This window comes from Macrobrachium nipponense, chromosome 24 (genome assembly GCF_015104395.2).
Source record: "Macrobrachium nipponense isolate FS-2020 chromosome 24, ASM1510439v2, whole genome shotgun sequence".
NCBI classification, from domain to species: Eukaryota; Metazoa; Arthropoda; class Malacostraca; order Decapoda; family Palaemonidae; genus Macrobrachium; species Macrobrachium nipponense.
In genome coordinates this window covers 33352621-33375152 of record NC_061091.1, presented here as the reverse complement: position 1 = coordinate 33375152, position 22532 = coordinate 33352621, and the positions used below count along the sequence as shown (strand labels likewise).

At 44.3% G+C, this 22532-nt stretch overlaps 1 protein-coding gene across 1 annotated transcript in view; it reads right to left on the bottom strand.

Moving 5' to 3' along the window:
- The window catches only part of LOC135205571 (splicing factor 3B subunit 4-like), an 80446-nt gene extending 58904 nt beyond the window's left edge, over positions 1-21542 (bottom strand). The window contains exon 1 of the mRNA XM_064236335.1: positions 21384-21542. Coding sequence (XP_064092405.1) covers positions 21384-21417 — 34 coding nt within the window. The 5' untranslated portion in view covers positions 21418-21542. The remainder of the gene's footprint in view (positions 1-21383) is intronic.
- Between the last annotated feature and the right edge of the window lie 990 nt (positions 21543-22532).

Here is a 22532-nt window from a genome sequence, read left to right as displayed (position 1 = left end):
GAGTCTAGAGGGAGGAAGGGCGAAAGTGGTCTTGCCCTGATCCTTCCTTCGAGACATGAAATCTTGAAGTTTCTTGAAAGCCCTCTTGGTCGACAGCGATGTCTTCATTTCGACGAACTCAGGGGTCTTAACGGACTTGGAAGACGAAAGTTGAGAGGGAGGAGAACTAGGGGCTGCCGGCTGGAACTTCTCCCCGAAGGATGAACGTAACAGCCTGACAAGAACCTTATAGTCCGAGACAGCTGAAGCTACCGGAGGTTCTTCTTCGACGGAACTCCCTGGACTACTAAGTTCCCCTTCCTCCCTAAGAGGAACTGGAGAACGTCCATCAGGAGAGGGCGTACGTCCAGCAGTCTCAAGCCTGAACAAAGACTTCCGTTGATTGGAAGTACCCGCTACAGGTACGGAATCGCCCTTACGACGATCCTTAGAAGGACGGACATCCTGCGAAAGAAGCGCATCCTTAGAAGCAACGGGAACTGTCTTAACAGACACGTCCCTACGAGAGGAAGCGCGAGCTTCCTGACGAGAGGCGCCAAAAGCGTCCTGCTTAGCCAAGCAAGCGTCCTGCTGAGCGTCCTCAAAAGCGTCCTGCCTCGTTCGAAAAGCGTCCTGCTTCGAACGGTGAGCGTCCTGCCGAGCGTCCTCAAAGACGTCCTGCTTCGAACGCCGAGCGTCTTGCCGAGCGTCCTCAACAGCGCCCTGCCGAGAGCGCAAAGCGTCCTGCTTCGAACGCCGAGCGTCCTGGCGAGCGTCCTCTACTGAGAGAGCGAAAGATCTACTCGGAGAACGAGAACGGTGACGATCCGGAGGTGGAGAGAGAGACGAACGAGACGAGAGAGAATGAGACTGCTTCGTCCTCTTGACGGGCAGCCTAACGTCCTTTCTACGCTTAGGCTCGACTGCTGCTGGGCGAGTCCTCTGAGCCATAAGCGACGTAATCTGGTCCTGAAGGGACACTAGGATATCCTTCGTAGGTGACGAAGGAGCAGAAGAAGGGGCAGGACTGACCCTGCGAGAAGGCGAGGGGCGAGGGGACGCCTCCTTCCTTCTAGCAGGTACAGCTACCTGCCTCTCAGGTGAACACGCCTGTGCGTGGAAAGGAAACCAACGTCCTCGTCGGTAGAAACACCCTACCTCTCTTCTGAGGAGGAAAGGCGTCATACGCATCCTCTGACGAAAGCGGAGGACATAGGACGTGAAGCGTCCTCAAAACGAAAAGTCCTTTTCAACGGACGCGAGTCTCGCTTCGGAGGACGAAAAGCAATCCTTCAGGACACGCGCTCGTGCGCGCTCCTTGGCAGCCTGGGATTTAGCAACAAGGCCTGCCGAAGGGACGCCAGATCGGTGGGGAGCCCCCGTAACCCTCTTGCGGCTTTCGACATACCCACTCCCTGAGTCCTGGGAGTCCGATAGAGGTCTAGGCCTAAAGGCATTATGGGGCCGATCTGACACAACACTAGGGGCACTAACACAAACTTTCACAGGGCCAGTTTCTAAGGCCAAAAATGATATTGTTATGATACAATAAAGTTTTACCTGGCAGATATATACTTAGCTATTTGACTCCGTCGTCCGACAGAAATTCGAATTTCGCGCACACGCTACCTGTAGGTCAGGTGATCTACTTACCTGCCGCTGGGTGGCAGGACTAGGAACCATCCCCATGTTCTATCATATTTTTTCTATACCGCCTGTCTCCTGAGAGGAGGTAGGGTGGGTATAATTTTGTATATATCTGCCAGGTAAGTATGTATAAAACTTTATTGTATCATAACAATATCATTTTTATACATTTAACTTACCTGTCAGATATATACTTAGCTGATTCACACCATTGGAGGTGGGAAAGAGACAGCTAAATATAGAATCAAACAGGAATCACAACTATCGTTGTAGGTAATAAATAAATAAAACTTGGTTCCTACCTGTTTAGACTGAAGACTTCATGAATACAATCCAGGAGTCTAGACAGTCTCAAGAGCCTCAGCGAGATATTGATCTATGGCTAAGAGTTCTTGTGGTTCTGCCAAAGGGGTCTTACCCGCTTACTTGGTAGATCCTGGAAGGACTACGTCAATGGGTGCTTATCCACTTACTTGACAAGACCTTATACAAGGAGCACAACATCGATCCCGATCACCTCAACCTATCCATGTTAGTTCTAAGATTGCAAGAAGTTATCCCCTAACCTCTTGCAAACGACCACAAACTCGAAACACAAACCTTCGTACAGTAAAGTACAAAATTAAAAATAAAATTAAAAAAAAAAATGTTTGTACAATCAGTCAGTAAGACGTCTCTTGATTCCCCCCACTGATCCAAGCTCGGACGCCGTTGCGCCAGCAAGCATACTAATCAGCAGAAAAAACAACAATCGTCTCACAAGGTAGATCTATGTACTATCAAAATTTTGAACAAATATGAAATTTTCATTATTAAAATGAAGTTTTATTGTGATACTTTACCGAACAATTATAGAGCCGTGATTTCCACGAGCGGCAGGATACTAAATTCAAATTTAGCGCGTCGGCGTCGCCAACACTGGTGGTGATGACGTCATCTCCCTCCACTCGCGGGAGAACCAGGTACAACTGCCCAGGTGAATCCAATTCTTTCTGCCCGTCCGTCACCTAAGGGGAGGGAGGGTGGGTATAATCATAATTGTTCGGTAAGTATACAATAAAACTTCATTTTAATAATGAAATTTCATTTTTATTGTAGTGTCTTACCGAACAATTATAGAGCTGATTACACATTTATGGGAAGGTGGGATTCAGTGGACCACTAGTATTTTTAAATGGTTACATTTTTGCAATACAGTAAACACTCAAGGTGTCTGTTGTACCTTACCTTGTAAGAGAGCTACAGCAGACTGTTACTGACCTCTGGTCGGTGCTCTTCTTACTATTGTAGAGGAATTGGAATTTGACCAAAGTTAGCCTCTACAGGAGTGGAATCCTTCCGTAGTTCAAGCGAGTCAAGGCTGACTGACGGAGGATAGTAACAACAAAGATTGCCCTTGCCCTGGGCTAAGACCAGAAATTCAATCATACAAAACATTTGTCACCAACACCAGATTTAAAAACATATACTACCCAACCATTGTAAAATCTGACCTAACAGACTGGTGAGTATCCCAGGTACTCAGTACCCCAGCTTCCCTTGAACTCGACAAACCTATTCAAGGTGAAAAGTTAGCATAGAGGTGACGACCCCTGTGCCGTTTCTCCCAACACCATGCCAGAAACCGCCACCGGACCTAACGTTTTACAATTCTCGAAAACTGTTTCTATCTCTTTGAGATAATGACTCGCAAAAACCGAATTCGATCTCCAGAACGTGCTCTGAAGAATCGAAGCTAAAGATAAATCTTTCTGAATGCTAAAAGAAGTTGCCACTGCTCTAACCTCGTGAGCTTTAACTCTCAGAACGGAAAGATTGTCGTTCTCGGACTGCGAGTGAGCTTCCCTGATAAAGCTCTCTAATAAAGAACGATATAGCATTCTAGAAAGAGGACGAGAGGGATTTTGAACCGAGGTCCAGAGCTTAGAAGATTGTCCTCTGATACCTTAGTGGCAAACAGATACTGCTTAATAGCCCTGACTGGACATAAGAGCCTTTCTTCCTCCTCATGTCCAACCAAATCAGATAAGTTCCTTACCACAAAACTCCTCGGCCAAGGATTAGAAGGATTCTCATTTTTTGGCTAGAAGGTCAAAGATACGAAAATACAGCATTGCCTTGAGAGAAACCGACTCTTTTGTCTATAGCGTGCAATTCGCTGACACGCTAGCAGAAGCTGTGCAATAAGAAAGAGTGCCTTCTTAGTCAAGTTCCTGAGTGAAGCCGACTTCAAAGGCTCAAACGGTGGCCCCTTGAGAATTTTCTTAAGCACCACATCTAAGTTCCAAGCCACTGTATCTTGCGGGAGCTTAGTGGTTTCGAAAGACCTAATGAGGTCCGACGAAGATCTGAATTGGAGGAAATATCCAAACCTCGATGTCGAAAAACCGAAGAGAGCATGGCTCTATATCCTCTGATTCGTCGAAGGAGCCAGTTTCTTAGAGTTCCTAAGAAATAGAAGAAAATCTGCTATTTCTGTTAAAGAGGTCGCAGAAGTAGAGACTTTAGCACTTCTACACCACTCTCTGAAGATTCACCACTTCCCTTGATAGAGTTTGTTAGAAGACTCTCTCTACAACGAGCGATAGCTTCTGCAGCTCTTCTTGAAAATCCTTTCGCTCTGACAAGATTCGGACAGTCTGAACCCTCCCTGTCAGAGCTAGAGCGGACAAGTTTTGGTGGAACCTCTTGAAGTGAGGTTGTTTGAGAAGCCACTTCTCTGGAGGAAGAAGTCTGGGGAAGTCTACTCAACACTGGAGAAGGTCGGGAACCACTCCTCCGGGCCAAAAGGGAGCGATTACGTTAGCGTTACATTGCTGTGCGACATGAACTTGTTCAGCACCTCTCTTATTAGACCGAACGGAGGGAATGCATAAGCTTCCAGACCCGACCACTCCAACAGCATTGCGTCCACCGACCAAGCTAGAGGATCTGGGACTGGAGAACAAAAGAGAGGAAGACGGTTGTTCCTCGATGTCGCGAAAACAGGTCTATTGACGGTCGTCCCCAAAGGCGCCAAAGTTTCTGACAAATCTTGTTGTCCAAAGTCCACCAGAGGTAACACTTGCTGTTGACGACTTAACTCGTCCGCCAGGACGTTCATCTTTCCCGAACAAATCTCGGGACTAGCTGAACCTTCGCTTCGTTTGACCACAGGAGGAGATCCTTGGCTACTTCGTACAGAGAGAAAGACTGAGTCCCCCCCTGTTTCCGCACGTACGAGAGAGCCGTGGAGTTGTCGGAATGCACTGCCACTACTCGGCCTACTACTAAGCTCCGAAAACTGTCTGAGCCCTAAGAAAATTGCTAACAGTTCCTTTACATTTATGTGGAACTTCTTCTCCTTCTCCGACCAAGCTCCTGAAGTCCGTTGATTTCCCAGTAGGGCTCCCCAACCTGTGTCCGATGCGTCGGAAAAGAACTGTAGGTTCGGGAGGATGGGTCGTAGATCTAACCCTTCTTCCAACCTTGTCGAGAGAGCACCACCTTAGGTCCTCTTTTATTTGATCTGTGACAGGAAAGGTAATCGAGTCTGGTTGTGTCTTCCTGCACCAAGAGGCTCTCAGGAAAAAACTGCAGAGGTCTCATGTGCAGTCATTCCCAACGTCACAAATTTCTCCACTGACGTCAATTTGCCCAGGAGCCTCATCACTGATTGGCAGAACTTACCTTTTTGTCCAAGAACTCCTGAACTGTCTCCAGACAGCCTTGAACCCTCTTCGGGGACAGAAAAGCCCGAAAAACTTGAGCATTCAGAATCATCCCCAAATAAAGGATGCTCTGAGATGGAACCAACTGGGACTTCTGTTTGTTGACCAGAATTCCTAACTTTCTGGCAAGATCCAGAGTTGTTCCAAGGTCCTTCATGCACCGACTCTCTGATTCCGACCGGAGAAGCAATCGTCCAGATAGAGGAGATTCTACTCCTAATATGTGTAGCCAGCTTCCTATCGGGGGATAGAACCCTGGTGAAAACTTGAGGAGCCGGTCGCTAGTCCGAAGCAAAGCGCCCGAAACTGAAACACCTTGCCTTCGAACATGAACCTCAGGTACTTCCGAGATTCGCGATGTATCGGAATGGAAGTGAAAATAAGCGTCTGCATGTCCAGAGAGACCATCCAATCCCCCTGTCTGATGGACTCCAGAGCCGACCGAGTGGTCTCCATATGAAATTTTGTTTTCTGGACATGCAAGTTCAGGGCGCTCACATCCAAAACCGGCCTCCAGCCCCTGATGACTTGGGAACTACAAAAAGGCGATTGTAAAAGCCTGGAGGAAAATCCCCTTCTATCTGTTCTATCGCTTCTTGAGAACAAGCGCTTCCACTTCTGCGGGCTAGCGCCAGAATTTGTCTGAGCCCGGAGGAGAGTATGCCTGGAATGGAATTGGCACAGGTGAGAGCGAGGGAGGTGAAACGAGAGGAATACGATAGCCGAACTTGAGTACTTGCACTACCCAGGCTTCTGCTCCTCTGTTTTCCCATTCCTCCCAAAACAGAGCCAGCCTGGCTCCCACTGGTGCATGAAGAACCGAGCTTTCATTTGGAAGGTTGTTAACCTTGGCCGAGGCCTTAGACTGAGGTCGCAAATTCGATTTCGGCCGAAAGAAGCGCTTGGGTTTGGGTCTCCCTCGAAAAAGGCGCTTGGGCCAGAGGAGAAACCGAAGGAACAGTCTCCACAGGAGCTTTAGGTCTCTTAGTAGACTGTGCCAGTAAATCCGAAGTAGATTTCTTATCTAGCGCAGACGGAAATTGACAACACTACATCGTCTGGAAAGAGGTTATCTTTCACAAAAGGAGCAAACAAGAGAGCAGACTTCTGTTGGGACGTAAACCCTTTTAGAAGCAAAGGAGCACCAAAGTTGCCTTTTATTAGGGTACCAAAGCGATGAGCGAAGCTAACTCATCCCATCCATACCCTAATGGATTTGTCCGCACAGGACAGAACACCAATCCAATCCTCCGCTAACTCCTGGAGGAAAGAGAAGGACAGTCTTCGATCTTGGCCGCTAAAGCGCCAATAGTCCAATCAAGGAAGCTAAAGACTTCCAAAAGTTTAAATTGATTCTTACAACGTGGTCCAACTCAGGCGCTGTAAAGAAAACTTTCGCTGCGTCGAAAGCAGATCTTCTAGAGGAGTCGATTAAACTGGAGAAGTCTCCCTGGGAGGAGGCAGAAACTCCCAGAGAAGGAGCTTCCCCAGTTACATAAAACCTATACCTCTTACGAAGCAACCTTAGAGGGAGGGTAAGCAAAAAGAGCCTTCCCTAAGTCTCTTTTCATAGACATCCCATTTCTCCGTCTCTTTCAACGAATGTCTAACCGCTTTAGATAGAACAAGTTTTGGGAGGAGAGGGTCTGAAGTTTCCTCCTCATCAAAAAACGTCGAAGTTGGGGGGAGCGCGAGCCGCTTTCTCAAAATAATCTGGATAAGATACCAGAAGAAATCTAAGGAGACGTGAATAACACGAGAGTGATGTGAATCCTCCTCCTCTACTTCTTCTTCATTCTCCGATACCGCCGAAGAAGTAGACGGAACTACAACCGGATCTGAAGGTTTCGAACCACCCTTGGACTCATTCATCCAGTTGGTTAACATCTCTAACTGCTTGCGCAAAGGCGCCAGAGACGAATCAAAAACAGTTAACGTAGGCTTGGAAGAGCCTAAATGTTCAGCAGGAGGCGGAAAAACTACTTGCGCCGCGCTCGGAGCCGCCGAAATTCGAGGCGAAACAGGCGCATCAGGCGTAACAGACGAAAAAAAGCGCCTAAAGAAACACCCTTAGAAACTGCTAGCTACAGCGCTAAAACCACAATCTCTACTAGTAGATGGCGCCGAAAAAGGCACAGATTGAGGCGACGAACGAGCCGCTAACGGCCGCGGCGCAACCCTACTCTCAGGCTCCTTCTACCGCTTGACTGGAGGAGGCGAAGAATCGGCGCCTGAACGCCTCTTTAAGGGACGCGAAACGGGCGAATCTCGCCAAGAGCGCCGCGCGACCGGAGACGAATCGCTTGAATCATTCGAAAGGCGTCTGACCGCAAACACCTTTCCAACGCTTAACCGAGCCCTGTTTGAGGCGCAACAGGCTCAACAAGAGAGGCGCCGTGTCTGTGGGCAAATCCCGATCGACTCCCTTGGACTTCCGGTATGTCTTCTCCCCGGTGCGGGGGAGCTGGACAGTGACCTTTGTCTAGGAGACGTGTCAGGACAGACAGACGCACCCTCAACTACACTCTTACCTGAGGTCGCTTTCTCCAAAAACGTCTTAACTGAATTACCAAGTTGCAAAACCGTATTCGCTAGTACCGAAAATTTCTGATCTAACCTCGATTCCAGACTGGCAATGGTGTCGGAAGAAGAAAACTACACGGGAAGCCGGAGAAGTGGGATTAGTAGAGGAATAGGAGGTGTAGTTAAAGGAGACATAACAATTTGAGGAGAAACAGAAGGAACAGATGCATCGCAAGACGAAGCAGAGCTAAGTCTACTTTCCCTAAGCGCTGCTTTTCTAATTCTGTCTTTAGCTAATTTCTCCGAGTATGAACTAAAAAACTTCCATTGAGAATCAGTCCAATCACTACACTCGTTACATGTTCGATCTGCTGAACAAACCTGTCCCCTACACTTAACACATTTAGTGTGAGAATCATATTCTAACTTGGATAATCTAGTTTTACATCCTGAGATGCAAAACTAACTCCCGACGGACTAGAATCCGACTGGCAACGCTAAATAAAAAGCAAAATAACAACAACGCCAAAAAAGAGTACTTCACCAATTCCGAAGATCAATTCCACCAGAAAAAAAAGCGAAGCAAAGTCATCCAACCGCACCGACCACCGATGTTCACAACCGACGCCGGCAGGAAAAAGAATTGGATTCACCTGGGCAGTTGTACCTGGTTCTCCCGCGAGTGGAGGGAGATGACGTCATCACCACCACCAGTGTTTGGCGACGCCGACGCGCTAAATTTGAATTTAGTATCCTGCCGCTCGTGGAAATCACGGCTCTATAATTGTTCGGTAAGACACTACAATAAAAACAAATTTTTCTAAGGATCGTTATGTGCTCCCAGCCCCAGCACTGTATCGGCTGATACAAAAGGACCCAGAGAGAAACACTTTTCATATGTTACTTTAACTCCTTGAGATAGTGCGATGCGAACACTGAATTACACCTCCAGTAAGTCGCTTCCACAATGCTCTTTTTAAAAGACATGTTTCTTCTGAAATGCTAATGAAGTGGCTACCGCTCTAACTCATGAGCCTTCACTCGGAGAGCCTGAAAGAGTCTTCAGTGCAGTCATATGAGCATCCGTAATAATGCTCCTCACAAAGAATGCTAATGCATTTTTTGACATGGGTCTACTAGGATCCCTAACTGCGCACCACAGGCTTTGTTTACATCCGTTTAGTTCATTCTTCTTCTTTAAATAGAACTTCAAAGCTCTAACCAGACATAAAGATCTTTCTAATTCCTCTCCTACCAGATTTGAAAGTCCTTTAACTTCAAAAACTCTTTGGCCAGGGTTTAGAGGGGTTCTCGTTCTTGGCCAGAAAATAGAGTCTGGAAAGAACAAATTGCGCATCACTCTTAAATCCTACTCGAGAATCTAGAGCGTGTATTTCACTAATTCTCTTCGCAGTCGCTAACGACAACAAGAAAATACATTTTCTCGTTAGATCTCTAAACGACGCGTTGAGAGGAGGTTCAAATCTACTAGATGATAGAAATCTCAAACTACATCTGGTTCCAGTTCGGAGTGCGAAGGAGAAAAGGTTTTGAGGTTTCAAAAGATCTAATAAGATCGTGAGGTCTTTATCTTCTGCCAATTCTCAAACCTCTGTTTCGAAATACGGCCGAAAGCATACTTCGATAACCTTTAATGGTAGAAACTGATAATTTTGATTCTCCTAAGGAAAATCAAGAAATCAGCTACAGTAGACCCTTGACTCACGAACACAATCCGATTCCGAGACCTTCCTGGTCGTGTTTCGAAATTGTTCGGTGACTCGGAGGCTAATTTCCCATAAGGTTTAATGGGAATAATAAATTAATTTGGTTTATCGACCCTACGAACCAATATATATTATGTATTATTTTGCCTTATTTTACACAGATAATGTAAAAAGACCAGTGTAAAAAACCTTAATATAACTAATAATAATAATTTAAAATGGTTAAAACTAACACTATAAAAAATGTTTGTAAAGTGAAAACCATTACATGTACCTGGCGAGGAACTTCTGGCTTGACGGACAAGAGGAAGAGGAGGGTGGTGGCGGTGGGGAGGGGGGAGGGTTAATTTGTGCGGAAGGAGGACCCTCCCCCAATCCAGGTCGGGGAGGGATCGCGTTCGGAGAAGTTCAAAACTCTTCTAGGTTTTTTTGCGGTGAAACGTTTTTAATCACAAAAAACTTATCCAATGTCTGTTGCCTTTTCCTTCCGTTGCATACAACTTTTCCTGAAATGGCCTCATTTTAAATTTCATTGCAAGCATATTCACAACGATCCATGTTCGTAAGCAATTTTGTCCGGATGCAACAATTCAAAGGAAGCACTGGGACAATCATTCCACTTTTCCAATGCGGGCTTTTATCACATCACTGCCTGACATCTGTAACTTCCTCCCCAGCCTCCCTATTCGTCAGTTGATTGCTCCCACCCGAAGCAAGTTGCCCTCCGCTGATCTTTGTGGAGTTGAACAAGTTCAGTTCCGCAGGTCAAATCTTCTGAATGTTCAGCGACCAATTCTTTCAAACATCTTCGTCGTTGACATTGTAGCACCCATACTGTTGCCATGGGACAACAATTTCTGCACAATCTCTTTGCATCGAAGCCCTCCAAACGTCACGGACAGTTACGCCACTGGGGCCAAAGTTTCCACCATCGCAGAATTTAATGTTGCGGTACGTTAACTTCAGTCCATGCGTTATCAATGAGGGTTTATTGCAGTGAAAAACATTAAAAGTGCTTACTTCCAAAATTTCTTTTAAGGTTAAATTTTGTCTCTTCAAGTTACACGGCAAAGCATCTGGAGGGAAGAGCGCCTTCGTATATAATTCTTAAAATTGCTAAGGACTTTGTTGGTCCCATGGGCTGGGAGAACAGAGGTTAGTGTTGGGTGGAAGGAAACTTGAACTGAATGAAGTCATGTTCACTGCAGTCAGCCAAGTACGAAGGGTGTGCCGGGGCATTATCCATGATCAGAAGGCACCCGCAGGGGTAGCTTGTTCTCTGTTAGGTACTGACTCACGGTCGGCGCAAACACTTCATCAATCCACTCCATAAACGTTCCGTGTCACCATGCTTTTGTATTGGCATCCACATTACAGGCAGTCGTGGCCTTATTTACGTTGTTGCCTGCTTAAAGGCACGCGGGTTATTTGAATGGTAGACAAGTAGCGGCTTTAGTTTCAAGTCGCCACTTGCGTTTGAGCATAACAAAAGCGTAAGCCTATCCTTCATTGGCTTGTGGCCTGGGAGCGCCTTCTCTTCTTGGGTGATAAATGTCCTGTTGGGCATCTTCTTCCAGAAGAGGCCCGTTTCATCACAATTGAAAATCTGTTGAGCGACGTATCCTTCGGCCTCCACGAACTCGGCAAACTCAGTCACGAATGCCTCAGCAGCAGCCTTGTCTGCGCTAGCAGCCTCTCACCATGCCTAATTACAGAGTGAATTCAGTTCTCTTCTTGAAGTTATCAAACCACCCTTTACTAGCCTTAAAATCATCTGGCGTGGCACTAGTAGAAGGAGTTTTCCTTCAGCAAACTCTGATACACTTGCCGAGCTTTCTCGCAGATGATCGGCTCGTTTACACTATCACCTGCCATCTGTTTCTCATGTACCCACTTCAAAATTATTTTTTCTGCCTCTTCGAGGGGTTTGCGATCTCATCTTGGTTAGTACTGTCACTCCCTTCACAACATTTGCTTCTTTAATGGCATCCTTGTTTTTCAAAATTGTCGAAATTGTCGACTTGGCCATCTTGTACTCACTTGCGATATCGGTCACGCGAACACCACGTTCAAACTTTTCTATAATTTCTTTCTTTATTTCAATGGTTATCTTTCTGCACACCCTCTTCTCACCATCACTCTTCACTTTCTTACTTTCACCACCACTCTTCACTTTCTTAGGGCCCATTATGAAGAAAATCACAAGTTTTAGCGCAAAAAATGCTAAGCGAATTGACGAACGTCTTGTACACAATGAGATGAGACAAAGAGCGATGCGTGGGTGACGCCGTGCGTGGGCGGCTGGTGGATGGCTGGTCCCATGGCAACTCAAACGCTCTCACGTGTGCTGGGCGATTTCGCGCATTTTTCAAATGTTTGTGTCTAAAATTAGTTTTGTGAAACAAGTGAATTGTTATTTTCCAGAAATTTCCAGCATTTTTCAAATGTTCATGTCTCAAAATTAGTTCATGACCCAAACAGAATTTTTATTTTCCGCATTTTTTTTTGTTCGTATCTCAAAGTTAGTTCGTAAGTCAAGGGTGAAATTTTACCTATAATTTTGGTCGGGGATCGAGTTGTACGTGGGTCAATGCGTTCGTGAGTCAAGGGTCTACTGTATGTTGGTCACAGAGGTATCGGAAGAGGACAGTTTATTCTTCTTACACCATCTTCTAAATACATCCCATTTTGATTGGTAGACCCGAATAGTTGAAGATCTCCGGGCTCTAGCAATTGCTTTTGAAGCTTTGCTTGAAAAGCCTCTCGCTCCGACAAGTCTTTCGATAGGCAGTCAGAGCGAGAGCGGGGAGGTTTTGATGGTACCTTTCGAAATGGGGTTGTTTGAGAAGATCTCTCCTGTGTGGAAGAGATCTTGGGAAGTCCACTGTCCATTCCTGTACCTCTGTGAACCAATCTTGAGACGGCCAAAAGGGAGCGATGAGTGTTAGTCTCGTCCCTCTTGATGCCGCAAACTTTCTTAACACCACTCCTAACATTTTGAAGGGGGGAAAGGCGTAGGCATCTAGGCCTGACCAATCCAGTAGCATGGCGTCCACCGCTATCGCTCTCGGGTCTTCCACTAAGGAGCAAAAGTTCTCTATCCTTCTGGATAGGTAGGTGGCGAATAGGTCTATATGTGGACTGCCCCACAGGGACCACAGAGCTTGACACACCTGAATGTGAAGGGTCCATTCTGTGGGGAGAACTTGGTTTAACCTGCTTAGCCTGTCTGCTCTGATGTTCTTCTCTCCTTTCACGAATCTTGTGAGAAGAGTCACTTTCTTTTCTTTTGCCCAATACAACAGCTCTTTTGTTATATGGGAACAGAGAAAGAGAGTGAGTTCCCCCTTGTTTCTTGATATAGGCCAACGCTGTGGTGTGTCCGAGTTGACCTGTACCACTTGACCTAACACCTGTGTCTCGAAGGCTTTTAGAGCTAGAAGAACGGCATAAAGTTCTTTGGAGTTTATATGCCAGTCTAGCTGATCCTTCCTCCATTGGCCTGATATTTCTTTTGTCCCTAGAGTCGCTCCCCATCCCTTCTCTGAAGCGTCTGAGAACAAGATTAGGTTTGGGTTCCGAACTTCTAGAGACAAGCCCTCGTTCTTTTCTAAGGGAAAAATCCACCACTTCAGATGATTCTTTACTTCCAGAGGAATACTGAAAGTGTCCGAAAGCTGTCCGTTCTTCCAACTCCAAATTCTTCTTAAGAAGAATTGAAGAGGGCGAAGGTGGAGTCTTCCTAGCGAAATGAACTGTTCTAGTGAGGAAAGGGTTCCCAGAAGACTTAACCACTCCCTCACGAACTCCGTTCTTTCTCTAGGAAGCTCGAGATTTTTGTAATCCCCAAGCAATCCTTCCTGGGACGGAAAAGCCCGAAAACCCCGAGAATCCATCCGAATCCCCAAATAGACTAAGTTCTGACTGGGGGATCATCTGCGATTTCTCGAGGTTCACGAGTAATCCTAACGTCTTTGCTAGGTTCAAAGTAGACTGTAGGTCCTCCAAACACCGTTTCTCTGACTTGGCCCGGATTAGCCAATCGTCGAGATACATTGAGATGTGTATCCCTTCTAAATGAAGCCATTTGGCCACGTTCCGCATCAGATACGTAAATACCTGAGGGGCGGTCGATAGGCCGAAGCACAAGGCCCTGAATTGGAAGATTTGTCCTTGAACAACAAATCTTAGATATTTTCTTGACGATGGGTGAATCGGAACATGAAAGTAAGCATCCTGAAGGTCCAGGGATACCATCCAATCTCCCTGACGTAGGGAAGACAGAACTGAAGCTGAAGTCTCCATGGAGAACTTCTTTTTCTCCACGTACCTGTTCAGGACGCTTACATCTAGGACGGGTCTCCATCCCCCCGAAGCCTTTGGAACCAAGAAAAGGCGGTTGTAAAACCCCGGGGAGAAAGGATCTTGCACTAGTTCTATTGCATCTTTTGTCCCTCATCGACACCGACAAGTTTCTGAAGTAGAGTCTTGTTCAGTCCAGGGTCCTTGTAACTCGTCGACAAATCCTTTGGAGATGTTGCCAAAGGAGGTCTGTCTACGAAGGGAATGATGTACCCCTTCTGTAGGACAGACAGAGTCCAGGGATCTGCTTCTCTTACGGACCAGGCATCCAGAAAGTATTGAAGTCTGGCCCCTACCTGTGCTTGGAGGACATGGCTGCTATTTGCTCTTTTTAAAAGAGCGGAAGGAAGACCTCCCTCGCTTGTCGAAGGGTCTTCTCTCCGAAGTTGATCGAGTTGAAGGGGCTCCACGAAAGGGCACCACTGGAGTCCGAGCCACCTTCTTCCGAGTCTTAACTGCAGGTCTACTTTTCTTTGTAGATTGTACAAGAAGGTCCTGCGTAGCCTTTTCCGACAAGGATCTCGCAACATCCTTCACTAAAGATGAAGGAAACAGATGTTCTGACCGAGGTGCGAATAATAGAGCGGACCTCTGAGAAGGGGAAACTCCTTTCGTCAGAAAGGAACTGTAAAGAGATCTTTTCTTTAACATTCCAGATCCAAAAAGAGCCGCTAACACCAGAACCATCTTGCACAGCCTTATCCATGCAAGATAGGACACTGTGCAAAGTTTCTGGATCTAGAAAATCTGCTCACTCGTCTTCTTAGCCAGCACCCCAAGAGACCAATCCAAGAAGTTGAACACCTCTAAGACGTGAAAAATTCCCTTAAGGTGCTGATCTAATTCCGAACATCTCCATGACGCCTTTGCTGAATTGAGAGACTGTCTTCTCACAGACTCTACAAGACTCGAGAAATCTGAATCTGCCGACGAAGGGAGCATCAATCCCATCGCCTCTTCTGTCTTATACCAAATGCCTCTTTTTCCCCGTTCAGTTTGGAGGGAGGAGAGCAATAAACCGTTCTCAAAGTTTCCTTTTTAGATAAAAGCCACGAATCTAAAGACTGGAGGGCTTTCTTCATAGAGATCGACGGTTTCATCTTTAAGAAAGCCGAGGATTTCGGGGTTTTTGTGCTCGAAAACAGATCTCGGCGAAGGAGGAGCTGCAGGACTAAGAGAATCCGCAAACTCCTCTAGAAGTAACGAGGCTAAAACTTTATAATTGGAAAGTCCCTCTTAGGTTTGAAACTTCTTCCTCAGAAATCTCTTCCAGTTCCAGGTTAGAAGGAGATCGCTCTTTCCTGACCGATTCTCTATCAGGAGAATCCGCTCCCGTGGGAGGCGTCCTGCTTCTTGCTGGCGTCAACCGCTTAGGAGCGTCCTCGCGCTTGCCTGACGACTCTCTCCTGAGAGGCGTCCTGCTTCTTGTTGACGTCTTGCGCCTCGAAGCGTCCTGGCTCTTGCCTCGCGCCTCGCTCCTGGGAGGCGTCATGCTTCTGGCTGGCGTCAACCGCTTTGGAGCGTCCTGACGCTTGCCTGACGACTCTCTCCTGAGAGGTGTCCTGCTTTTGTCGACGTCTCGCGCCTGCGTACGTCCTGGCTCTTGCCTGGAAGCCTCGCTCCTGGGAGGCGTCCTGCTTCTGGTGGCGTGACGCGCCTATCTTGACGCTCGCGCCTGGCTGACGTTTCACGTCTCGCAAACTCGACGCTCTTGTCTGGCGTCTCGTGCCTGCGTTTGACAGGAGAACGGATCCTGCTCGGCCTATGCAAGGCTGATGAATCCGATTCCAAATCAGAGGAAGACAAAATACTATGGCGAGTCTGAACCCTCGATAGCCTAGACTTCTTAATAGGCAGGAAATCGTCTTTCCTTCTGGGAGGGAGGGTCTTTATACAGACTCCCACAAGAGAAGTGATGGAATCCTGCATAGTGCGAAGGATTCTTTTAGTCTCTTCATTATTGTCTACCCTCGGTTGTTTAATTACTGGATGGTCCTCCTCTTGAAAACGCTCAGGACTAGAAGTAATCCTGGGTTCATCCAAACCTCTTTTAACGGGGGCGAGAAAGATCCGCCGATCTCCACCCTCTTTTAGGTGAGGAATTCTCCGAGGAGGAGAAACACTCACGCAGAACGCTTTTTCTGTAACGTTCTCTGGCATTCTGTGGCGATACAGAAAATGCCGAAGGGACGTCTGACTGTTGGGGATCCTCCACAACCTCCTTACGGCTTTCGACATTCCTTCTCCTCTGGGCTTGGGAGCTTGAAAGAGGTCTAGGCCTGGGAGCGTTGTGGAAGACAATCAGACGCCCCCTCCACTGCACTGGGGACACTTATATCACTAATCCACCCCAGCCACTATTTAATCACACTGCTTACCTTCATAGGCCGCCATTTTGGTTTCCATTTTCCGAAGGGCGGCTTTAAGATTCGCTATCTCAGATGCCGAATCTGTGTGTTCTAATAAAGGAGCAGGTACATTAGATGGGGCAGTAAAAGGAGAAGAGGGTATAATATTACTAATAACCCCGCTAGAACTAGATAAAGGTTTGGAAGAAGACCTCCTCACCCTGTTTCTTTCTAACTTCTTCACGTATGAGGTTAGAGATTTCCATTCTTCCTCACTCAAATCCTTGCATTCATTACAAGTATTACCAAAAGAACATTCATACATCCTGCATTTCCTGCAAATAGTATGAGGATCAATCGATGCCTTCGGCATCCTAACTTTACAACCCACATTCACACACATTCTCACCACATTTCCAGAATCAGACATCATGTTGAACAATCCAAATCAAATTCCAAAAACGGTCCACAATCGCGTATGCCAGTACAATCAATGCAAATACGTCACCGAGAAGTCCAAACGAAGATCAATTGCGATGCAAAATACGAATCCAGCCGGAGATACCCACAACGATGTTGCCAGTATGGCCGACAGAAAAAATATGATAGAACATGGGGATGGTTCCTAGTCCTGCCACCCAGCGGCAGGTAAGTAGATCACCTGACCTACAGGTAGCGTGTGCGCGAAATTCGAATTTCTGTCGGACGACGGAGTCAAATAGCTAAGTATATATCTGACAGGTAAGTTAAATGTATAAAACTTTCGATTCAAGAGCGCGAATAGACTCAAGAATCAGAGAAAGGGTGTTACCTTCTCCAGACACAGCACTGGGGCCCGAAGGCAACAAAACAGGATTAGGTTGAGCAAAATCTACCGGTGTTAGAGGAGGAGAAATGTTACATTCCTTACCTTTCGTAGAACTGCTCTTGGAGGAAGACCTCCTGACTCTATCGCGCTCCAATTTACGTCGATAGGTCTCATACATCTTCCATTTATCATCAGCCAAATCCTTGCATTCATTGCACCGATCATCAACCAAGCAAACATGCCCCCTGCATTCCATACAAACTGTGTGAGGATCAACTGAAGGTTTAAGAAGCCTCACCTTACATTCACTCCTCACACACACTCTGAAACTTCCAGTACTTGATCCCGACATCATGTACACAGAAAAGCCAATCCAAAATCAAAAACCAATCCACTATTACGCGTGCCAATCCAACAATCCAGAAGTCGATACCAAAAGTCAATCCAGATAATTTAAAGCGAGATAAATCAAAAATCCTAGACGGAGGTACTGTAAACAGTTGTTTCCAGCACCGGCGACAGAAAAAATATGAACAGAAAATGGGAATGGTTCCTGATATCCGCCTCCCAGCGGCGGGAATGGGTACTACCACCTGGCCGCCCCACTACGTGTGCCGCGAGTTTTGAAATTCTGTCGGACGTCAGAAATACAGCTATATATATATCTGACAGGTAAGTTTCATGAACAAAACATATTTTACGAAGAGCTCACATGCTTATTTTAGTTTGCATGGGGCTTTCATATATCACATTACGTTGACGAAACTTTAATCTTTTGAATGGTATGCTTAAAGTTGTAATTGTATTCTTGTTTCACCAATTAAATATCGAGTGAATAAGGCCTGGCCAGCACGATGACGATGGATCGTCTGCGGTTGTTTACCCTACGTAATTCAAACCTATTCTGGTCTTTTAACTAATTATTTAAATGTTATCAAGCACACTCTTCTTCTTATTCCCAAGCAATCGCCATGTTTCCCCGTCCGCAAGCTGGAACACCCTCATCCTTTAAGATTGTTGTGTAGAAAGTGTCCCAGCGTCTATGGGTACAAGTGGTGTGCGATTTAGCATAGGAAATGGGAAATTTGTTGACACAAGTGACTCCGCAAACATTGAGATAGGGGAAACACCAGCGACTACCAACCCTTATCACGGTGGACAGGTCTTATTCACTCAATATTTAAATGGTGAAACAAGAATACAATTACAACTCCAAGCATACCATTCAAAAGATTGAAGTTTCGTCAACATAATGTGATATATGAAAGCCCCATACTAAAATAAGCATGTGACGCTCTTCGTAAAATATGTTTACAAGGCAGTTTTGAAATCCAATATGGCGGCTACCGTGTGGATGTACAGGTTCTGATCAGTGACGACAACCATCTTTCCCAGCACTCATTTGAACAATGTTAGCATATATATGTAATGTTTATTGATCTTACTCAAGATTGCAGTTGTAATCAGCACAATAAAACAACATTTTGTTGCCTATATTACTGAAAGTATGAAACTTTTTATTCCCGGGGTCATGGTTTGAATCAAATTCATTTTTATCTTGTAATCGGTGGTTTTTATCCTTACTGCCATCACAACTGAAACTCCACAGTGCTTATTTGATTGTTATTATACACATTTTGTTCTCAATTCACTCCACATTGCACTTTAAACAAGTTGCTGTTCCTGGTTCTTAAGCGCACGCGCCACAAACACAGTTACGAGCAGCAGACGACGATACTGCAAAGTTTTATTCCCTAAATTGTTTACTTTACTCGTTATTTAGTTCAACTTTATTTTGTTATTTAAAAATTTTAATTTAATTCATGTATATTATCCCTTTTTTGCAACCAAATTACCCCAAAAAATTACAGATATTTCTAAAGTAGATACAATCCAATGTTTCCGACGTTTTCGTACATCTGGCTGCCGAAAACCATAGAGGAACGACTACGGATAAGTGGATTATATATTGTTTTTGCTTTTGCTAGCACTTTTCATTGATTTCAGTCTATATTAGTATTTTGAATTTCTTTAATAACCGTATGCCAGAAATAAATGTAACCTTTAATGTTTGCATGCTAAGAATGGCAAAATCATCGTTGCCACATTAGTGGAGGCTTCACACATATGCCGATTCATTATAATAAACTGTTTCCATGAATTCTAGTTGTCATAGTAATGCAATAATGATAAAAATTGCTTTAATATTTATGTATATATACTTCCAATACATAGCCTAATTTCACCAATTTCAACATTTTGTGTGTAGTCTTATACCCAGTTTGGAGGGTCAACACATACCGAATGGCAACAGAGAGAGAGAGAGAGAGAGAGAAAGGAAGACGAAGGAACGAAGAAGGAAAGGGGTGGCGGTGGAGGGGGGGGAGAGAGTAGGTGGAGCTTTTTACATGTGTTCGTATCCATTTCTGCATAATGGAGTTTTTGTCTCTTGGTACAAGGACAAGTGTCATTATTCTTTACGATTAGTGATTCACGATACCCTTATAAATTACAGCACTGGGTGTAATGCACTATAGAAAAATCTCATTCTGATACGAGTGTTCGTTACAGAAATAGGTATTGCCCAAAAACATGCTTGCACTGTCACTGAAACCCATAGTAGGTATGCTGCTTAGTTGTCAATCAAGTTTTTTGTAATAAAGTATTTTTTACAAGCTAGCTATTAAATAAATTTGTATTTTTCTCAATCAAAACATATGCCCCTCAATGCTAACTTTCCTCTTTTAACGACTTTCTGGTCATTGCAAATTCGGCCCCATAATTTCTTATGGTGCGAAAACAGAGGCCCAGGGACCGAAAACGATTGCGTCACACTACGGCGATAATCCAGCAGTAAAACATCTTCATATATCCAAAAAGTAAATAATTAAGATAAGTATGCGCATTACGATTATAACAATTACATGAATAGCTGATAATCTACATGAATAACTGGTAAACTGTTCTGCAAGAAAGTTGAGTAAAGCAATTATTTACAATAGGTACGAAAGCCAAGATGTCGTGACGTCATAATACAGGACTTAAACGAACGTTCTAATTCCAAAAAATAATTACTTAAATTTGAGTCAGAATCGAGTTACTTTTTCAATAACAAATATTTTCAAATTTTTCAAATTAATCATAAAAAATATGTAAAATATTGATGTTTTACTATTTATTTAAAAAATTATCCCAGTGCACGCTTCGTCGTCGTCTTCTACCAAAATAGTTGTTTACTAACAAACAAGCCGGTTACGAACCATGCTCCGATTGTTGTGATGAAAGTGCCCCAGCGTCTGTGGGTGCAAGTGGTGTGTGGATTTATCACAGGAAATGGGAAGTTTGTTGACACAAGCAACTCCGTAAACATCGAGATGGCGTCAATCTTCTAAATATTTCAAGTTGTAAGTAAAAATGTTTAACGTGTTTTGGTGTGATTTGGACTGCCTTGTACCACCATTTCACAACCATCTGTTTAAATCTTAAAATTTGGCCTTAATTTCTACTAACTTTGGAGAAAATACTTACTTCAAAAGGAGAGAAGAGGTCTTTAGCTCCGTTTCTCTGATGTCAGGACGCGTTAAAATGTACTTTTTTTGGGGTTGTACACGTTGATCGTACATGGTCCACCCCTGTACCATGCGGTTTTATACCCTAAGTAAAAATTTTGAAAGCATCATGGAGGTACGTTTGCACTGTGCATGGCTAGACTTTCATTAACTTCTGTTTAATCAAAATTTACGGCCTTAATTTCTTCTAACTTGGGAGAAAACACTTCGAGAGGAAAGTCAAGGTCTCAAGGTGCTGCTTCCATGGAGGTTGACTTATGACTGACGTCTAGTAATTCAGGATACTGGAAGTGCTAAAGTTACTTAACGGGAAGGTGGTCGCGCAACGGTACAGGTGTCCGCCTGTCCGCACAGCGGTGCTTTACCCTACTCTAGGCTAGATGATTTGAACGATGTTTAAGGTGTTCGGATGGGCTACGGCATAACTTTAGGTTTGCAGTGTAAATGATAGATCCACTAACAACCTGTAACAAAGAAATGTGGATGTTGGGGCCCAGGCCCAAGGTGTAGAGGCCAAAGCACCGGGTGAGGACTTAACCATGACCTACGAGTCTAGACTTGGTAGCTAGCTACTACCTAGTATACTACTACTACCTACCGGTAGTCAAACAAGCATCAGCTTCGTTACAAATGCTTTCTCAGATGCAGCCCCGTTCAGTTTTCATGCTAGCCTCAATCATTAAATGTCACAAACTCTTGAAAAAATTTACCTTGATTTCTTTCAGCTATTGGACCTGCTGCCATGATGATGTTGACTCCTAATTAATTCACAGTAAAACGAAAACAAGCGGCATTATGTCAAACGTTTCTCATTCGCCGCTGATGAGGGACTCCCCGGCGCTTCTTCTTCTTTGTCATTTACGACAGCACCTGAGTTTCTAAAGTATAAACCAAGCGGGGTGGTCTCTGTATAAACAACTTTTACATTTAAAAGAAACCAAAGAAGGGAACCAGTTTAAACAAATTATATCTGTGTAAATATATACATTGCATTTAGCCAATTAAATACAAAAAACAATATTACAAAACGAAGGGCAGCCAAGTTTACTGAAAACACTGCCACAGAAGAAAATGATAACACCAAGGGGAAGAACGAATGACAGCTATTGGAGGTAAAACTGATATATACATACAACTGAAGAGAAAACCTAGCTTCAGGGGCGGGGGCGGGGGGTGGATTGTTCAAAATGTTTAAAACATATAGAAAATTAGGATCATGTCAAGATTAGCGATCCCATTGTTTTTCAAGATAATATTTTACCACTTTGATTGACACACACACACCACATTACATACATACATACATATCTATATATATATATATATATATATCATATAATATATATCTATATATACTATATATATATATATTATATATATATATATATATATATATATATATATATATATATATATATATATATATATATATATATATATAGATATGTGTGTGTGTGTGTGTGTGTGTGTGTGTGCGTGTGTGTGCGTGTGTGTGTGTGCGTGTGTGTGTATGTATATATATATGTATAGTATATATATATATATATATATATATATATATATATATATAATAAAAGGAGCCCATAAAAAACAAAACACCAAAATATAGAGAGAATACTATATTTCAGAGACTGCTGTCTCCCTCTTCAGGTATATGAATGAGAAGAGGGAGACAGCAGTCTCTGAAATATAGTATTTTTCTTTCTATATGTTGGTGTTTTTATGGGTTCCTTTTATTAGATGGAATTCTGTTGTAACAGAACATTTTTACCAGTCATATATATATATATATATATATATATATATATATATATATATATATATATATACATATCAAAATGGTATAATATTGTTTTAAA